The sequence below is a fragment of the Bufo bufo genome, chromosome 4 (assembly GCF_905171765.1).
Source record: "Bufo bufo chromosome 4, aBufBuf1.1, whole genome shotgun sequence".
NCBI classification, from domain to species: domain Eukaryota; kingdom Metazoa; phylum Chordata; class Amphibia; order Anura; family Bufonidae; genus Bufo; species Bufo bufo.
The window spans coordinates 476,421,674-476,436,678 of NC_053392.1; the positions used below are offsets into that span (position 1 = coordinate 476,421,674).

The 15,005-nt window shown below is 41.5% G+C and overlaps 1 protein-coding gene across 1 annotated transcript in view; it reads right to left on the minus strand.

Annotated features, from left to right (window-relative positions):
- Positions 1–15,005, minus strand: part of GRM1 (glutamate metabotropic receptor 1) — a 537,794-nt gene that overhangs the window by 105,229 nt on the left and 417,560 nt on the right. Inside the window, exon 3 of the mRNA XM_040430147.1 lies at positions 12,432–12,667. Within this exon, the coding sequence (XP_040286081.1) occupies positions 12,432–12,667 (236 nt within the window). The remainder of the gene's footprint in view (positions 1–12,431; positions 12,668–15,005) is intronic.

The following is a 15,005-nucleotide window of genomic DNA, read 5'->3' on the forward strand; positions in this document are numbered from 1 at the left end:
GTTCAGCCCCCTCAGGGCTCATGTGGCCTTGGGATCTAGGTCCCACGTCTCCAGTCCCCTGACCAGCCAGATTTACAAGCATCTGTTCCAGGACATGAAGCAGTGGAATGACAAATAACGTGACCTCCTCAAAGGGCCTGAGCAAATGGCAGGTGTCACGCATGAGCTGCCACTGGCTGACATCGAGGTTACACAGGGGAGTACTCCTGTCCGATTAGATCATCAAGAATTCGTTGATGGCCTTTCTCTGTTCATATAGTCGGTCCAACATATGGAGGGTGAAATTCCAATGGGTGGAAACGTCGCATATCAGCCTTTGTTGGGGGATGCCGTTCTGCCGCTACAGCTCAAGGAGGGTGTGCTTTGCGGTGTACGAGTGGCTGAAGTGCATGCAAAGTTTCCTGGCCATTTTTAGGATGTCTTGCAGATGGGTGGAAGACTTCAGGAACCGCTTGACAACCAGATTGAACACGTGTGCCATGCAGGGCACATGGCTCAGCCCTCCTTTACGCAGCGCTGACACCATGTTTTTCCCGTTGTCGGTCACCATGGTTCCGATTTTGAGTTGTCGCAGAGAAAGCCAGAATTTGATTCCTTGATGAAGGACACGGACCAGTTCCTCCCCTGTGTGACTCCGTTCGCCCAGGCAAACGAGGTGTAGAACAGCCTGACACCGCTGTGCCCTGCACATGTGGTATGCTGGAGGAGCACTGTGAATTTTCCCTGCAGTGGAGGCTGAGGACATGGTGGAGGATGAAGAAGCAGAGGCATACATTGTCGCAGGACCAATATCGTGAGAACGTGGAGGTGGAAGCGGCGTCACCTGGCCAAGTTGCTGGTGTGGCTGGCCAGGAACCACATTTACTAAGTGGGCCGTAAAGGACATATATTGTCCTTGACCGTAGTTACAGCTACCGACCAATTTTCCCAAAAAAGGCTGTTTCACAAAAAAATTTCACCACTGAATGGCTAATCGACATAATTCGGTCCATACAGCAAAATGAAGTCTAAATTCACTGCATAATGGATAATAACACATACTTATTTTTTCCATTAATACACCCCAACAATGGCAGTATAACAATGTCGGTTCACTGCAGACCGGCTAATAAGACGTATTCTTTTTCCTATTAATACACCCCAAAAAAATAAATATAACAATCACAATTCACTATAGAACGGCTAATAGGACATACGTATCTATCCTATTAATACACCCTGTAAATAGCTGTAGTACAATGGAACTTCACCGCTGAACGGCACATTTTTTTGCCACTAATATACACCAAAAAGGGCTGTCATTTTCTCACTTCACCACACAACGGCTAATAAGCCCTTTTTCTTTTTCCCCACTAATACACGCCAAAAATGGGCTTTAGAACATATAACTGCACTGCTGAACGGCAAATATATTATTCTTTTCCCTCTAATACACGCCACAAAAGGCTTTAGAACATATAACTGCACTGCTGAATGGCAAATATATTTATCTTTTTCCTCTAATACACGCCACAAAAGGCTTTAGAACAGGGGTGCACAACCTTTTTTGGTCTGAGGGCCGCATTGTCACATCGCTCTATTTCAAGGGGCAGCAATGTACACAGGCCGATGTAAAGTGACTGCGGAGGAATGATCGCTATCACAGTCATTCCTCCTTCATTTAGTTACATTGACTATCAGTAGCACATCCCTGATCACACAGAGAGATGTGCGGCACGAATATACCGCCAGTTATCATGAGTGAGTGTCCATATGAAGACTTGTTTCCAGTAATTGACCTGAATATCTCGCTGCTGGCCCTGGAAAAATACTAACAGTGGCCCCGGTTTGTAGTCGGGGACAAATTGATGGAAGTCCGGGCCAGCAATACTATATTGTGGCACATTATACCACCCCACAGTTCATCACATAATACTGCCCCTATGAGCACAAAATACATCCCCAAAAACTCTCACTGGCTGGCCGTGAGGAGGGCCCAGGCGGCCCCCTGGGAAATTTCCCTGTGAGATCGATGGCTAATCCACCCTGGCTTAAAGGGATTTCCCAGTAAAAATGAATTTTTAACAAGTTCTTGCAGCATGGCCCCTGAAACCGAAGAGTTATACTTACCTGCTCCCGGCGCTGATTACACCTGTCAGTGCATGGCCATGGTCACATGTACCTCTGCAGCCAATCACTGGCTTCAGCAGTGATGTGGCCACAAGCAGCGTGCCACTGCTGCAGCCCCTCATTGACTGGAGCGGTGTATGTGACCACGGTCATGCACGGACAGGTGTAAATGTGCAGGAAATGGAAGATGGAGGCATCGGGGGCAGGGCGGCATGGAGCAGGGAGGCAGTGGGGGCAGGGCGGCATGGAGCAGGTAAGTATGCATCTTCTGGTTCAGAGGCCACGCTGCAGGAACTTGTTCATAAATCAGTGATTTCCCTCACTGCAGAGGCCGTGCTCCCTGGTTATTACCGCCTCCTGCCAGTTACAGGCGCCCTGCAATAAACCAGTAAGCACTTTCTCTTACTAGTGGGAAAAGCGCTTTTTTTGTGTTTTTGTGCACCTGGTGGTTCGAACGGTTGTAACTTTTTTATGTTTGGGACTACCAAAATAATTTTTGTAACACTTTTTCACTTGACACATAGGGCCTTATTATTTATTTTTTAGTTTTATTTGGAGAAAACTGCACAAAACATTTTTAAAAAGTATTTTTTTTTCAAACTATAGCTCCTTATTCTTTAAATATGCAAACTGACACCAAAATAAATTATTATAATTAGTTCCCTATTTTGTGTCGGTCGTTTTGTTATATGTATATGTATAGTTAGTTTCACATGAATGGGGCGATAATGGCAACGTACAATGGAACTTCATTTTTAATATATTTCTGCTACAAATAATATTCCCCAAGAGGTCATAAAAAAACCTTTGGGGGACACTGACACTTTTTGCGAATTTTTCACTCTTTCCTTTTTATTTATTACTTTTATTTGTATTTTAATATTTTATTGTATTTTTTTTATTATTGGTTTATTTCTTATTATTAAATATATTTTTGCCACATAATATCTCCCCCAAGAGTTCATAAAAAGTCTGTTGGGGACAATGAACACTCTACTATTTTTTTTCACTTTTTATTTTTTTTATTTTTTTAGTATTTTATTATTTTTGTAAATTTTTATTTAATTTTTTATTTTCTATTTTTTTAATATATATTTTTGCCACATAATGACAAGGGATCATAAAAAGACTGTTAGGGGGCAGTGAACACTCTTTTACTTAGTAATTTTTCCTTTTATTTTTTCCTTTTATTTGTATTTAATTTTTTGTATAATTTTAAAAATTTTTGCCACATCATATTTTATTCATTTTTTTCTTTTATTTGTGATCTATTATATTTTTTAAAATAATTTTTTTACTTATTTAATATATTTTTTCCACATAATTTCTCCCGAAGAGGTCACTTAAAGACCTTTGGGAACACAGATTTTTTTTTTTGCACTATTTCCACTGTAACTGGGCATCCAAAGGAGCTCCAGTTACAGGGGAAACCAGCCTGCGGTGGGGGAATTGTACACCTGACAGCTCTGCGCTCCTCTGCCCCCAAGCCGGGTCCACCCTACATAGCGCTCACCTGTGTGAGGAGAAGGCAGAAGCGCTGATAACTGCTTCTGCCTTCTCCTCGGCTCCCCCGCTGTCACTGACAGCCGACGACCCGTTCTGCTCCTGCTACAGTGCAGGGGCAGGAGCGCTGTGGGCAGAAATACAGCTGATTTTACGATCAGCTGTGTTTCTGTCCAGGAGGACGGGGGCCTCAAATCTTGGCTCTGGGGGCCGCATGCGCCCCGCGGGCCGCAGGTTGTGCACCCCTGCTTTAGAACATATAACTGCACCGCTGAACGGCAAATGTATTTTTATTTTGCCACTAATACACGCCACAAAAGGCTTTAGAACATATGACTGCACAGCTGAAAGGCAAATATATTTTACTTTTGCCACTAATACACGACAAAAAGGGCTGTAATTTTAGAACTTCTCCACATAATAAGCCTTTTTTTCCCACTAATACAAGCCAAAAAATGCTTTAGAACATACAATGTCTTGCAGCGTTTTGGTGTCCGTCTGATGAAACTGAGCCAAACTGATCCGTTCTGACACACAATGTAAGTCAATGAGAACGGATCCATTTTCTATGACACAATCTGGCACAATAGAAAATGTATCCGTCCTCCATTGACTTTCAATGGTGTTTAAGACGGATCCGTCTTGGCTATGTTAAAGAACGGATGCAGACTGTTGTATTATCTGAACGGATCCGTTTGTGCAGATCCATGACAGATTCGCACCAAACACGAGTGTGAGTTGGTGAAGTGAAAATGATATAAATAAAACTTTTGTTTAGAAATAGAAAACAGAAAATTGGCATGTGCATATGTATTCATCCCCTTTGTTGGGAAGCCCATAAAAAGCTCTGGTGCAACCAATTACATTCAGACGTCATATAATTAGTGAAATGATGTCCATCTGTGTGCAATCTAAGTATCACATGATCTGTCATTACATATACACACCTTTTTTGAAAGGCCCCAGAGGCTGAAACACCTAAGCAAGAGGCATCACTAGCCAAACACTGCCTTGAAGACCAAGGGAACTCTCCAAACAAGTAAGGGACAATGCTGTTGAGAAGTACAAGTCAGGGTTAGGTTATAAAAAAATATCCAAATCTTTGATGATCCCCAGGAGCACCATCAAATCTATCGTAACCAAATGGAAAGAACATGGCACAACAGCAAACCTGCCAAGAGACGGCCACCCACCAAAACTGATGGATCGGGCAAGGAGGTCATTAATCAGAGAGGCAGCACAGAGACCTAAGGTAACCCTGGAGGAGCTGCAGAGTTCCACAGCAGAGACTGGAGTATCTGTACATAGGACGACAATAAGCCGTACGCTCCATAGAGTTGGGCTTTATGGCATAGTGGCCAGAAGAAAGCCAATACTTTCAGCTAGAAACAAAAAGGCATGTTGTAAGTTTGCGAAAAAGCATGTGGTAGATTCCCAAAATGTATGGAGGAAGGTGCTCTGGTCTGAAGAGACTTAAATTGAACTTTTCGGCTATCAAAGAAAACACTATCTCTGTCGAAAACCCATCACATCACCCAAAGAACACCATACCCACAGTGAAACATGGTGGTGGCAGAATCATGCTGTAGGGATGTTTTTCAGCAGCCGGGACTGGGAAACTGGTCAGAGTTGAGGGAAAAATGGATGGTGCTAAATACAGGGATATTCTTAAGCAAAACCTGTACCACTCTGTGCGTGATTTGAGGCTAGGACGGAGGTTCACCTACCAGCAGGACAATGACCCGAAACACACTGCTAAAGCAGCACTTGAGTGGTTTAAGGGGAAACATGTAAATGTGTTGGAAAGGCCTAGTCAAAGTCCAGATCTCAATCAAATAGAAAATCTGTGGTCATACTTAAAGATTGCTGTTCACAAGCGCAAACCATCCAACTTGAAGGAGCTGGAGCAGTTTTGCAAGGAGGAATAGGCAAAAATCCCAGTGGTAAGATGTGGCAAGCTCATAGAGACATATCCAAAGCAACTGTGATTGCCGCAAAAGGTGGCTCGACAAAGTATTGACTTTAGGGGGGGTGAATAGTTATGCACATTGACTTTTGCTGTTATTTTGTCCTATTTGTTGTTTGCTTCACAATAAAAAGTGAAAAAAACATCTTCAAAGTTGTGGGCATGTTCTGTAAATTAAATGATGCAAATCCTCAAACAATCCATGTTAATTCCAGGTTGTGAAGCACCAAAATACGAAAAAGTCAAGGGGGATGAATACTTTTGCAAGGGACTGTATAACTGCACCGCACAAGGGCAAATAAGATGTAGAAATATTTACTTGTAATAAACCCTGTTAATGCCTGTATAAACAGCACTTGCACCCTAATAAGAACGGTTTGGTGGAATTACAGAGCTGTATAATGGCAATTTGGGTCCCCAGTCAGTGCAGCAAGGTGTAATAGGATTGTTCCTATTACCCAGGCTGTAACCTCCCCTACTGAACCCTGTTCTACATAAATGCTGTGGAATGATTCCTCCTATCCTTTCCATACACCTTGAATAATCTTTTCCAGCACTTAATTGCTGTCCTGTACCACCTGATGGATGTGTCATGGGTCAAAGTTCTTCACAATGTAAAAGAATATGGCGGTCGCAAATATCGCCACATGTTTGCATGTTTGGCGAACGTGCAAAGTTCGCCGCGAAAGGATCGCCGGGCAAACCGCAAGGCCATCTCTATTAATGAGTAGGTCTTTAGTTCAGGTACAAAGTATAGAGGTACAAACAGAGCCCAGACACATACACACAATCACAGACAGTTTGCAATGACTGGGTAGCAGACTTAAACCTCCCACCTAGCTCTGGGATTGGACATTGAGCTAAGAACCGCATTGGCTCAGCTTCCAGCCTCATTGATAGGTCAACCAGCTGGGGATCAACTGGTCAGCATGGCAACCCTCCCAGCATAGCCATGAAGAATATCTTGGCTCGGTAAAGTCATGACTGCTCCACTGTGATAAATAGGTCACAGTGCCCATTTGTCCAATGGCAGTTTCCTGTAAGATTACCACTCAGGGAATAAAGATGAAAAGCAGCACAGCAAGATCTATGTAATGACAGCACCAATTACTGAGTATATTACAGTTCTGAAGCCTGAAGAATTGTGAATGCAGCTTTGTACTTTGTACAGGACTGTTGGTTGGAATAGCTGAAAAGGACACTGGACCTTAACTATAATTATTTGATGTCATAACTAGAGATGAGCAAAGTTTTGAATAATTTGATTCGGCGGCTTCGCCAAAGTTTCACAAGAAATTTGATTAGTTGCAAATTAATTTGTCACGAATCGCTATGTTAAAACCCTATTCAGGTAGGGCAGCTCAAATAAGTGATATCCTACTCACACTGGCTGTCTGGCTTTGAGCGTATTGAAGCGTTACATACCGCTCACTTATCAGGGTAGCGCTAATAGGGTGCACCAGGACCCATTATAGCTGCTTCAACTGTGCTGACCATCCACTGTATAGCTCAACACACAGAGCATTAGGAATTGCCAAGTGGATTAGATCAGCATTGTTAGTCCCTGTATTAAGTGCAGTGTTATTATTATCCTGTTGTTACAGGCTACACCTTCATCAGTGTGCTCCAACACTGAGTGTTAGCCTGATACACAGGTTACTAGTCAGGCCTTCAGAGTGTCGGACGGTCTATTACCTGATCCCTCTCCGCACTTCTGATTCCCTGTATGCCTGATTTTATCTATCACCCTTTTGATTGATTCTAATAAAAACTTTACTATTTTCATATTTAATGTTCTATCAGGCTGAGATTTAAAACCCTATTCACCCTATCAGTCAATGGGACTGTTTTTAACGGCCACCTGTCTAACGGCCTAAAAAAAGTAATATGCTAGTGCAATATGGCCTTATGGGTTTTAAAAACAAATACTCACTTTATCCACTTGCTCACGCAGAGGCAGTCCACTCCTCTCTTGATTGAAAAAGACCTTCTGAAGAACCTGCGCTGAGCATGATGACGTCACTGTGCGTTCCCAGTGTGATCACGTGATGGCGATGAGGTTTTTTTTTCTTTTGTTTCGAAGACAACTCCCGCCCCCGTTTGAGAAAAAAATATTTGTTACAACAAAGCGCAAGGAAATTCCGCTTTGTTTAGAATTAAATTTTTCCTAAAATTCGGACTGAATTTTTCCTAAAATCTGAATGCTTCACTCAACACTAATCATAACAGTTGTGAAACATTAAACTGATGTTTTATTTCACTTTGTAATTAATATAGATTTGTTTTATACATTTATACTTCACAGATTTTTTTTTTTGTCCTAACAGCAGTTTATACAAGTGTATATATTGGCGCTATGCAACATTATTAGATATCATTTTGAATTCACATTTATCATCATTTGCTTTTTTTTTGGTATTTGATAATGTAGACATTTATATTGACAGCTTTTCTAAATCGGGGTTTGACAAAGAACATGGCAAAATCCATGGTGGCTGCACATAAAAAAAAGTTTAATATGATTAATTAATATTATTCTTGGTGAAATAGATATAGATAGAAAACATAAATAAAACATAATTTAGAAAAAAAATCTCAACGTAAGGAAAATATAACTTGATATGTTTCCCATTGATCATTAGCCTATTTTAGGAGCACAACCAGATGAGTGCCATGCGAATAACACAACATTAAATAAGTGCTAAACTGCTAAATCAGAAGATGTTTTCAATTACTAATATCATGCCCTTGAATCAATTCTGAAAATCTTTAAACCCCCTCTGGGATATTGCAATTTTGGTCACCATGGTAACATTCCTCCTGAACTGTAAATCCAGGCAGAAAACATCATAACTGACTGTTGCTTTATACATACATTTCTTCCTATATTTCTAAGATTCTTCCATTGCCAGCCATTAAGCGTAAAATCAGATATAAGTGCATATTTAAAAAAATTACAAATAAAACTGAGCATTTGTTAAAAAAGCTTTAAGCGTACTAAAGAGGAATGGATTACTAACTTTTATTCAAATAATTGGATACTTCTTGGATGGAAAGCACATTTCAAAGACAATCCTCATTAACTAGTCCTCAACCTCCCATACACTATAAACATCTGTGCAGTCCGGACACATCTCTGCATTGACTTTTTAAAACGTCAGTACATAGATGGCAGCTGCACACTAATCGTGCAGCTGTTGGAAAGTCTGGGGCTAAAACAACATTTTATTGGAAGAAATTAAATTTTTTATTTTCACAGATGTGTTTTTAAGTTCTATGAAATGCTTGTTGGGTCAAAGTGCTCAGTACAATTCTTGAGGAGTGTAGTTCCCAAAATTGGAAGCAGGATCTTTTCAAAAGCGAAATGGCGCCCAAAAACAATTCCAGCTAAAGTTGCTCTCCAAAAGCCATATGGCACTCCTCCCCTTCTGAGCCCTGCGGTGTGCCCATACAGCAGTTTACTACCACATATGGTGTTGTGTTTAGGGGAAAATGCATACTAAATTGTGGGGTGCTTTTTCTTCTGTTAACCCTTGCGAAAATTAAAACATTTTACACGTATTTGAAGAAATACAATTTTTCATTTTCATAGCAAAGTATTGAGTCAATGGGACTAAGCTGCAATACCAAGCACTAACACTATACAATGTATGGTACTGTCCTAGGAAAGCTGCTGGGAGCCTGTATCACTCACCAGAGCTCTGATGAGAGCAGTGGTTCCCCGAAACAGCTTATCAGCGGTAATGTTGGGACAGAACCCTGAAATCCCTGAATATCCCTGAGGTAGGAGATAGGGACAAGAGACAACCATGTTCATCCAAGACACGGATGAACCAGAGTCTCCAGAGGCCTAGCTGCAGGGAAAATTGGAAGACTGAATACAGCAACAGAGTCGGCAGGTAAGAACACCAGAAACACACTTACCTGCCACAGCCACCACGACTGGAACCCATGCATAAGTACAGGTGCCGACACACCAAATAGGACACCATACAAACAACACCACACACAGGAATCCAGCACAATTGATACTGCCTGGGCCTATACAAAAAGGTACATGGCAGCCCCAGGCAGCACTGCATGCAGACTTATGGTTCACCCCTCCAGGAAACCAGCCCCCTTCTGGAGGTATCAACATACCGGGTGATGAATAGCATACATGCAGGGAGAAACACCAACAACAGCCCAGACATGTAGCAACCAACAAAACGCTTCACACACCCAGAACATAAACCCACACCACACATACAACAAGTGAGGGTTAAGGTACATGGAGGGTACAGAAGGGAGGACAATTTATGTTCCATAAGATGGCCCTCAAGGACTGGGCAGAAACACCCAGGCAAGGAGCAAACCTCCAACACCAAGCAAGGCTGTAGTACAACTGCACCCAGCCAGCAAGCCACAGGTATAAATCAAGCCCGCGGCCACACCCAGGAAACACCTTAATCCCCACTAGCAAGAAGATTAACCCCTTGCTCACCAAACAGCAGGAAGGCAAACCTTAAAGGGGTAGTGCACATACAAACTGCCATCAACACGTTGCCATCGGCAACCAGTCTGCATGGCAACCGCATCACGGTCAAACACCAATATGACCGTGACAGGTTGTTGCTCAAAATCTCCCAATAAATGGCCCCATTTATCCTCTTCTTAATACAGTGCAGTCGTCCTGTCCTCTTTGCAGAAAAGCACCCCCAAAGCATGATGTTACCACCTCCATGCTTCACAGTAGGGATGGTGTTCTTGGGATGCAACTCATCCTTCTTTTTCCTCCAAACAAGACGAGTGAAGTTTAGACCAAAAAGTTCTACTTTGGTCTTATCTGACCACATGACTTTCTCCCATGCCTCCTCTGGGTCATCCAGATGGTCATTGGCAAACTTCAGACGGGCTTGGACATGTAATGACTTGAGCAGGGAAACCTTCCGTGCAATGCATGATTTGAAACCAAGACGGCGTAGTGTTCTACCGACAGTGACCTTTGAAACTGTGGTCCCAGCTCTCTTCATGTCATTGACCAGCTTCTCCCTTGTAGTTCTGGGCTGATTCCTCACCTTTCTTATCATCAGTGATACCCCATGAGGTGAGATCTTGCATGGAGCCCCAGTCCAAGGGAGTCTGACAGTCGTCTTTAGCCTCTTCCATTTTCTAACAATTGCTCCAACAGTTGATCTATTTTCACCAAGCTGCTTGGCAATTGCCCCGTAGCCCTTTCCAGCCTTGTGGAGGTCCACAGTTTTGTATCTGGTGTCTCTTGACAGCTCTTTGGTCTTGCCCATGGTAGTAGTTGGCGTCTGACGGACTGTGGGGTGGACATGTGTCTTTAAAGAGCTCAGACAGGTGCTACTAAGTTAGATTAATGAGGGGAGTAGAGGTGAACTATTTAAAGGCACAGTAACAGGTCTTTGAGAGACAGAATTCTTGTTGTTTCTCAGGTGTTCAAATACTTATGTTCAGCAGTGCAAGACAAAATAAATTCTTTAAAAATCATACAATGTGATTTCCTGATTTATTTATTTTTTATTCTGTCTCTCAGAGTGGGAATGCACCTACAATGTGAATTTCAGACCCCTCCATGATTTCTAAGTGGGAGAACCTGCAAAATCGCAGGGTGTTGAAATACTTTTGTTTCTCACTGTATGTTTAAAATAAATATGTTCTCTACCTTCCAGCCTAGAGATGTAAATGGGATACACTGCATTTCTGTACAAAAAAAGTTAAGGGGATTATCCCAAGAAAAGTATTACTATGCAATTAATAGGGCATTTCAAATGAAGAATTATTGCAATATACATGCAGTAAAATATTATATTTTTTTAATGTACATTACATTTGACTTTCAGGTAACACTCATTGCTGTTTCTCCTGTGGATGAAATTCAGGTCCACCTCCCCTGTATTCAGCAATGAGCCAACATGCTCAGTAGCTTTGCTGCTCTCTTTCTCTCAGTGCTGCCAAAGTGATCTCATAGTGAAGCAACCCAGACATCTTTCATTCTCTTATTTTTGCCTCTAAATTCATAGAAGTATATAGCCATCTTTCTCTTTAGACAGTGGATAATGAAATGAACGAGACATTGTATACCATAGTGCTATTCTTTAGTGAAAGTGCTGGGGCTGTATGTTAGGGACCATTTTCTATGCAGAGGAGGAAGGAGTTAACAAGAACTGAATGCTATGCACTCCAGAGGGATGCAGGTGCTTGATGGTCATATGTGATGAGCTACTGTCCACCCACAGAAAGGGAAGAGACAAGAGCTTTAGGTGGGGTGTGTAAAAAGAGAGATAAAAAAAATGAACATTATACTGGAGAACAGCATGTTTTGGACTGATATAGTAGAGATAATACTTTTTATATATTTTTTTTTAATATGTGGGGTACTCCCCTCTCCAGTTAGCTACTTTTCCCAGCTCAGGCAGTGGGAAAAGTAGCTAACTGGGGAGGGGAGGGCTGCTTTAGATGCTGCTATGTCCTGAATGGGTAGACATACAACTGGTCTTGTTTGAAAGCTGACATTCCAGGCTTTTATACAAGACAATGACAGTGATGACAATGAAAACACTGTTAGAAATTGAGTCAGGAATAATCGCGGGTAAAACATTCACAGTATGCCTATTTCTATCAGTAAAATATTCCCCTGTACTGAACAGATTGCTATCATTCTGGTATTGTCTGAAAGCTTGGAATACCAGCTTCAGGAGATAACAGCATCTAAAGCAGCCCTCCCCCTCCAGTTGGCTACTTTTCCCACTGCTGGAGCTAGACTGGGGCAAAATGGGTGGTTAAGGAAAACGCCAATGTATATAAGAACTAAATCACTCCAAGATAATAAAATAAATAATATCCTTACCTTTACAAATCGTTTTAAAGTTGGTATTTTCTTGAGGATGTCCTGGAATACGACACTGGAATCGGTATTGCCAAAACTCACTAAACCAAGGATTTCGTGAATTGGTGTCCAAACGTAGGCTTAGAAAATAGTCATCAAAGGACCTGACCTCTGGGGACTGAAGTTTTATGGTAATTCCTCCATTCGCCTCAGTTTCAAAGCCATCTATGACTTCATCTCTGTCTGCCCAACCATCACTGAAAAAGGTAAAAAAGAAAACGGTTTATACAAAAAAATAACCTGTCATATATTTAGTTTTTAGGCTGATGAGTCTTTATGAGCTTTAGTAGGTGAACGTCATATACAGTATATTAGTTAATCAACCGAAAGATTTTGAAATGGTACATTCTGTGAAATAATGACTTTATATTTTGTATGCATTTTTATTGACTGATTAAGCTACGTATAATTAATAACTTTTGTACTAAGGCCAGTATTACATTAAGCAATCATCATGACGATTGTCAGGAAGGAAGCGTTCCTTCCCAGCAATTATCATCACTCTGCCGGCAGCAGATCGTGATTACACAACATGATCTGACGCCAGCAAAAAATGATTTTCAAGTCTGATTAAAAATCTGGATTGCCCAACGTTTACTCATTCATCGGGTAATCGGCGGCTGTATTACACAGCCAGATCATCGCTAACGAGCATTCCTTCGAACGCTCATTACCGATGATCTGGCCGGCAGTCGGCCAGTGTAATACTGCCCTTAGATTATAATTTGATAACCATCAAATTAGATGGTTTGCTAAATTCCTGCAGTTAGTTGTTACTCTGATGAAAAAAGGTAAGACTTCTTATGCAGTTATATATGATAAATCCTACATTGCCTGCCATGCATTAAGTACTATAAAGGTGCAATGTCTCACAAAATAATTATTAAAGGGAATGTGTCACAAATTTTTTTTTCTTCTAGTTAAAACCAGATAGCAAAACGTACAGTCAGGTCTATAAATATTGGGACATCGACACAATTCTAAAATTGTTGGCTCTATACACCACCACAATGGATTTGAAATGAAACAAACAAGATGTGCTTTAACTGCAGACTGTCAGCTTTAATTTGAGGGTATTTTCATCCAAATCAGGTGAACAGTGTAGGAATTACAACAGTTTGCATATGTGCCTCCCACTTGTTAAGGGACCAAAAGTAATGGGACAGAATAAAAATCATAAATAAAACTTTCACTTTTTAATTCTATTACAGCCTGAAGTCTGGAACGCATAGACAACACCAGACGCTGGGTTTCATCCCTGGTGATGCTCTGCCAGGCCTCTACTGTAACTGTCTTCAGTTCCTGCTTGTTCTTGGGGCATTTTCCCTTCAGTTTTGTGAAGTGAAATGCATGCTCAATCGGATTCAGGTCAGGTGATTGACTTGGCCATTGCATAACATTCCACTTCTTTCCCTTAAAAAACTCTTTGGTTGCTTTTGCAGTATACTTTGGGTCATTGTCCATCTGCACTGTGAAGCGCTGTCCAATGAGTTCTGAAGCATTTGGCTGAATATGAGCAGATAATATTTCCCGAAACGCTTCATAATTCATCCTGCTGCTTTTGTCAGCAGTCACATCATCAATAAATACAAAAGAACCAGTTCCATTGGCAGCCATACATGCCCACGCCATGACACTAGCACCACTATGCTTCACTGATGAGGTGGTATGCCTAGGATCATGAGCAGTTCCTTTCCTTCTCCATACTCTTCTCTTCCCATCACTCTGGTACAAGTTAATCTCGGTCTCATCTGTCCATAGGATGTTGTTCCAGAACTGTGAAGGCTTTTTTAGATGTCGTTTGGCAAACTCTAATCTGGCCTTCCTGTTTTTGAGGCTCCCCAATGGTTTGCATCTTGTGGTGAACCCTCTGTATTCACTCTGGTGAAGTCTTCTCTTGATCGTTGACTTTGACACACATACACCTACCTCCTGGAGAGTGTTCTTGATCTGGCCAACTGTTGTGAAGGGTGTTTTCTTCACCAGGGAAATAATTCTTCGGTCATCCACTACAGTTGTTTTCCGTGGTCTTCCGGTTCTTTTGGTGTTGCTGAGCTCACCGGTGCGTTTCTTCTTTTAAAGAATGTTCCAAACAGTTGTTTTGGCCATGCCTAATGTTTTTGCTATCTTTCTGCTGGGTTTGTTGTGTTTTTTCAGCCTAATGATGGCTTGCTTCACTGATAGTGACAGCTCTTTGGATCTCATCTTGAGAGTTGACAGCAACAGATTCCAAATGCAAATAGCACACTTGAAATTAACTATGGACCTTTTATCTGCTCATTGTAATTGGGATAATGAGGGAATAACACACACCTGGCCATGGAAAAGCTGGGAGTGGGAGGCACATATGCAAACTGTTGTAATTCCTACACCGTTCACCTGATTTGGATGTAAATACCCTCAAATTAAAGCTGACAGTCTGCAGTTAAAGCACATCTTGTTCGTTTCATTTCAAATCTATTGTGGTGGTGTATAGAGCCAAAAATGTTAGAATTGTGTCGATGTCCCAATATTTATGGACCTGACTGTATATCT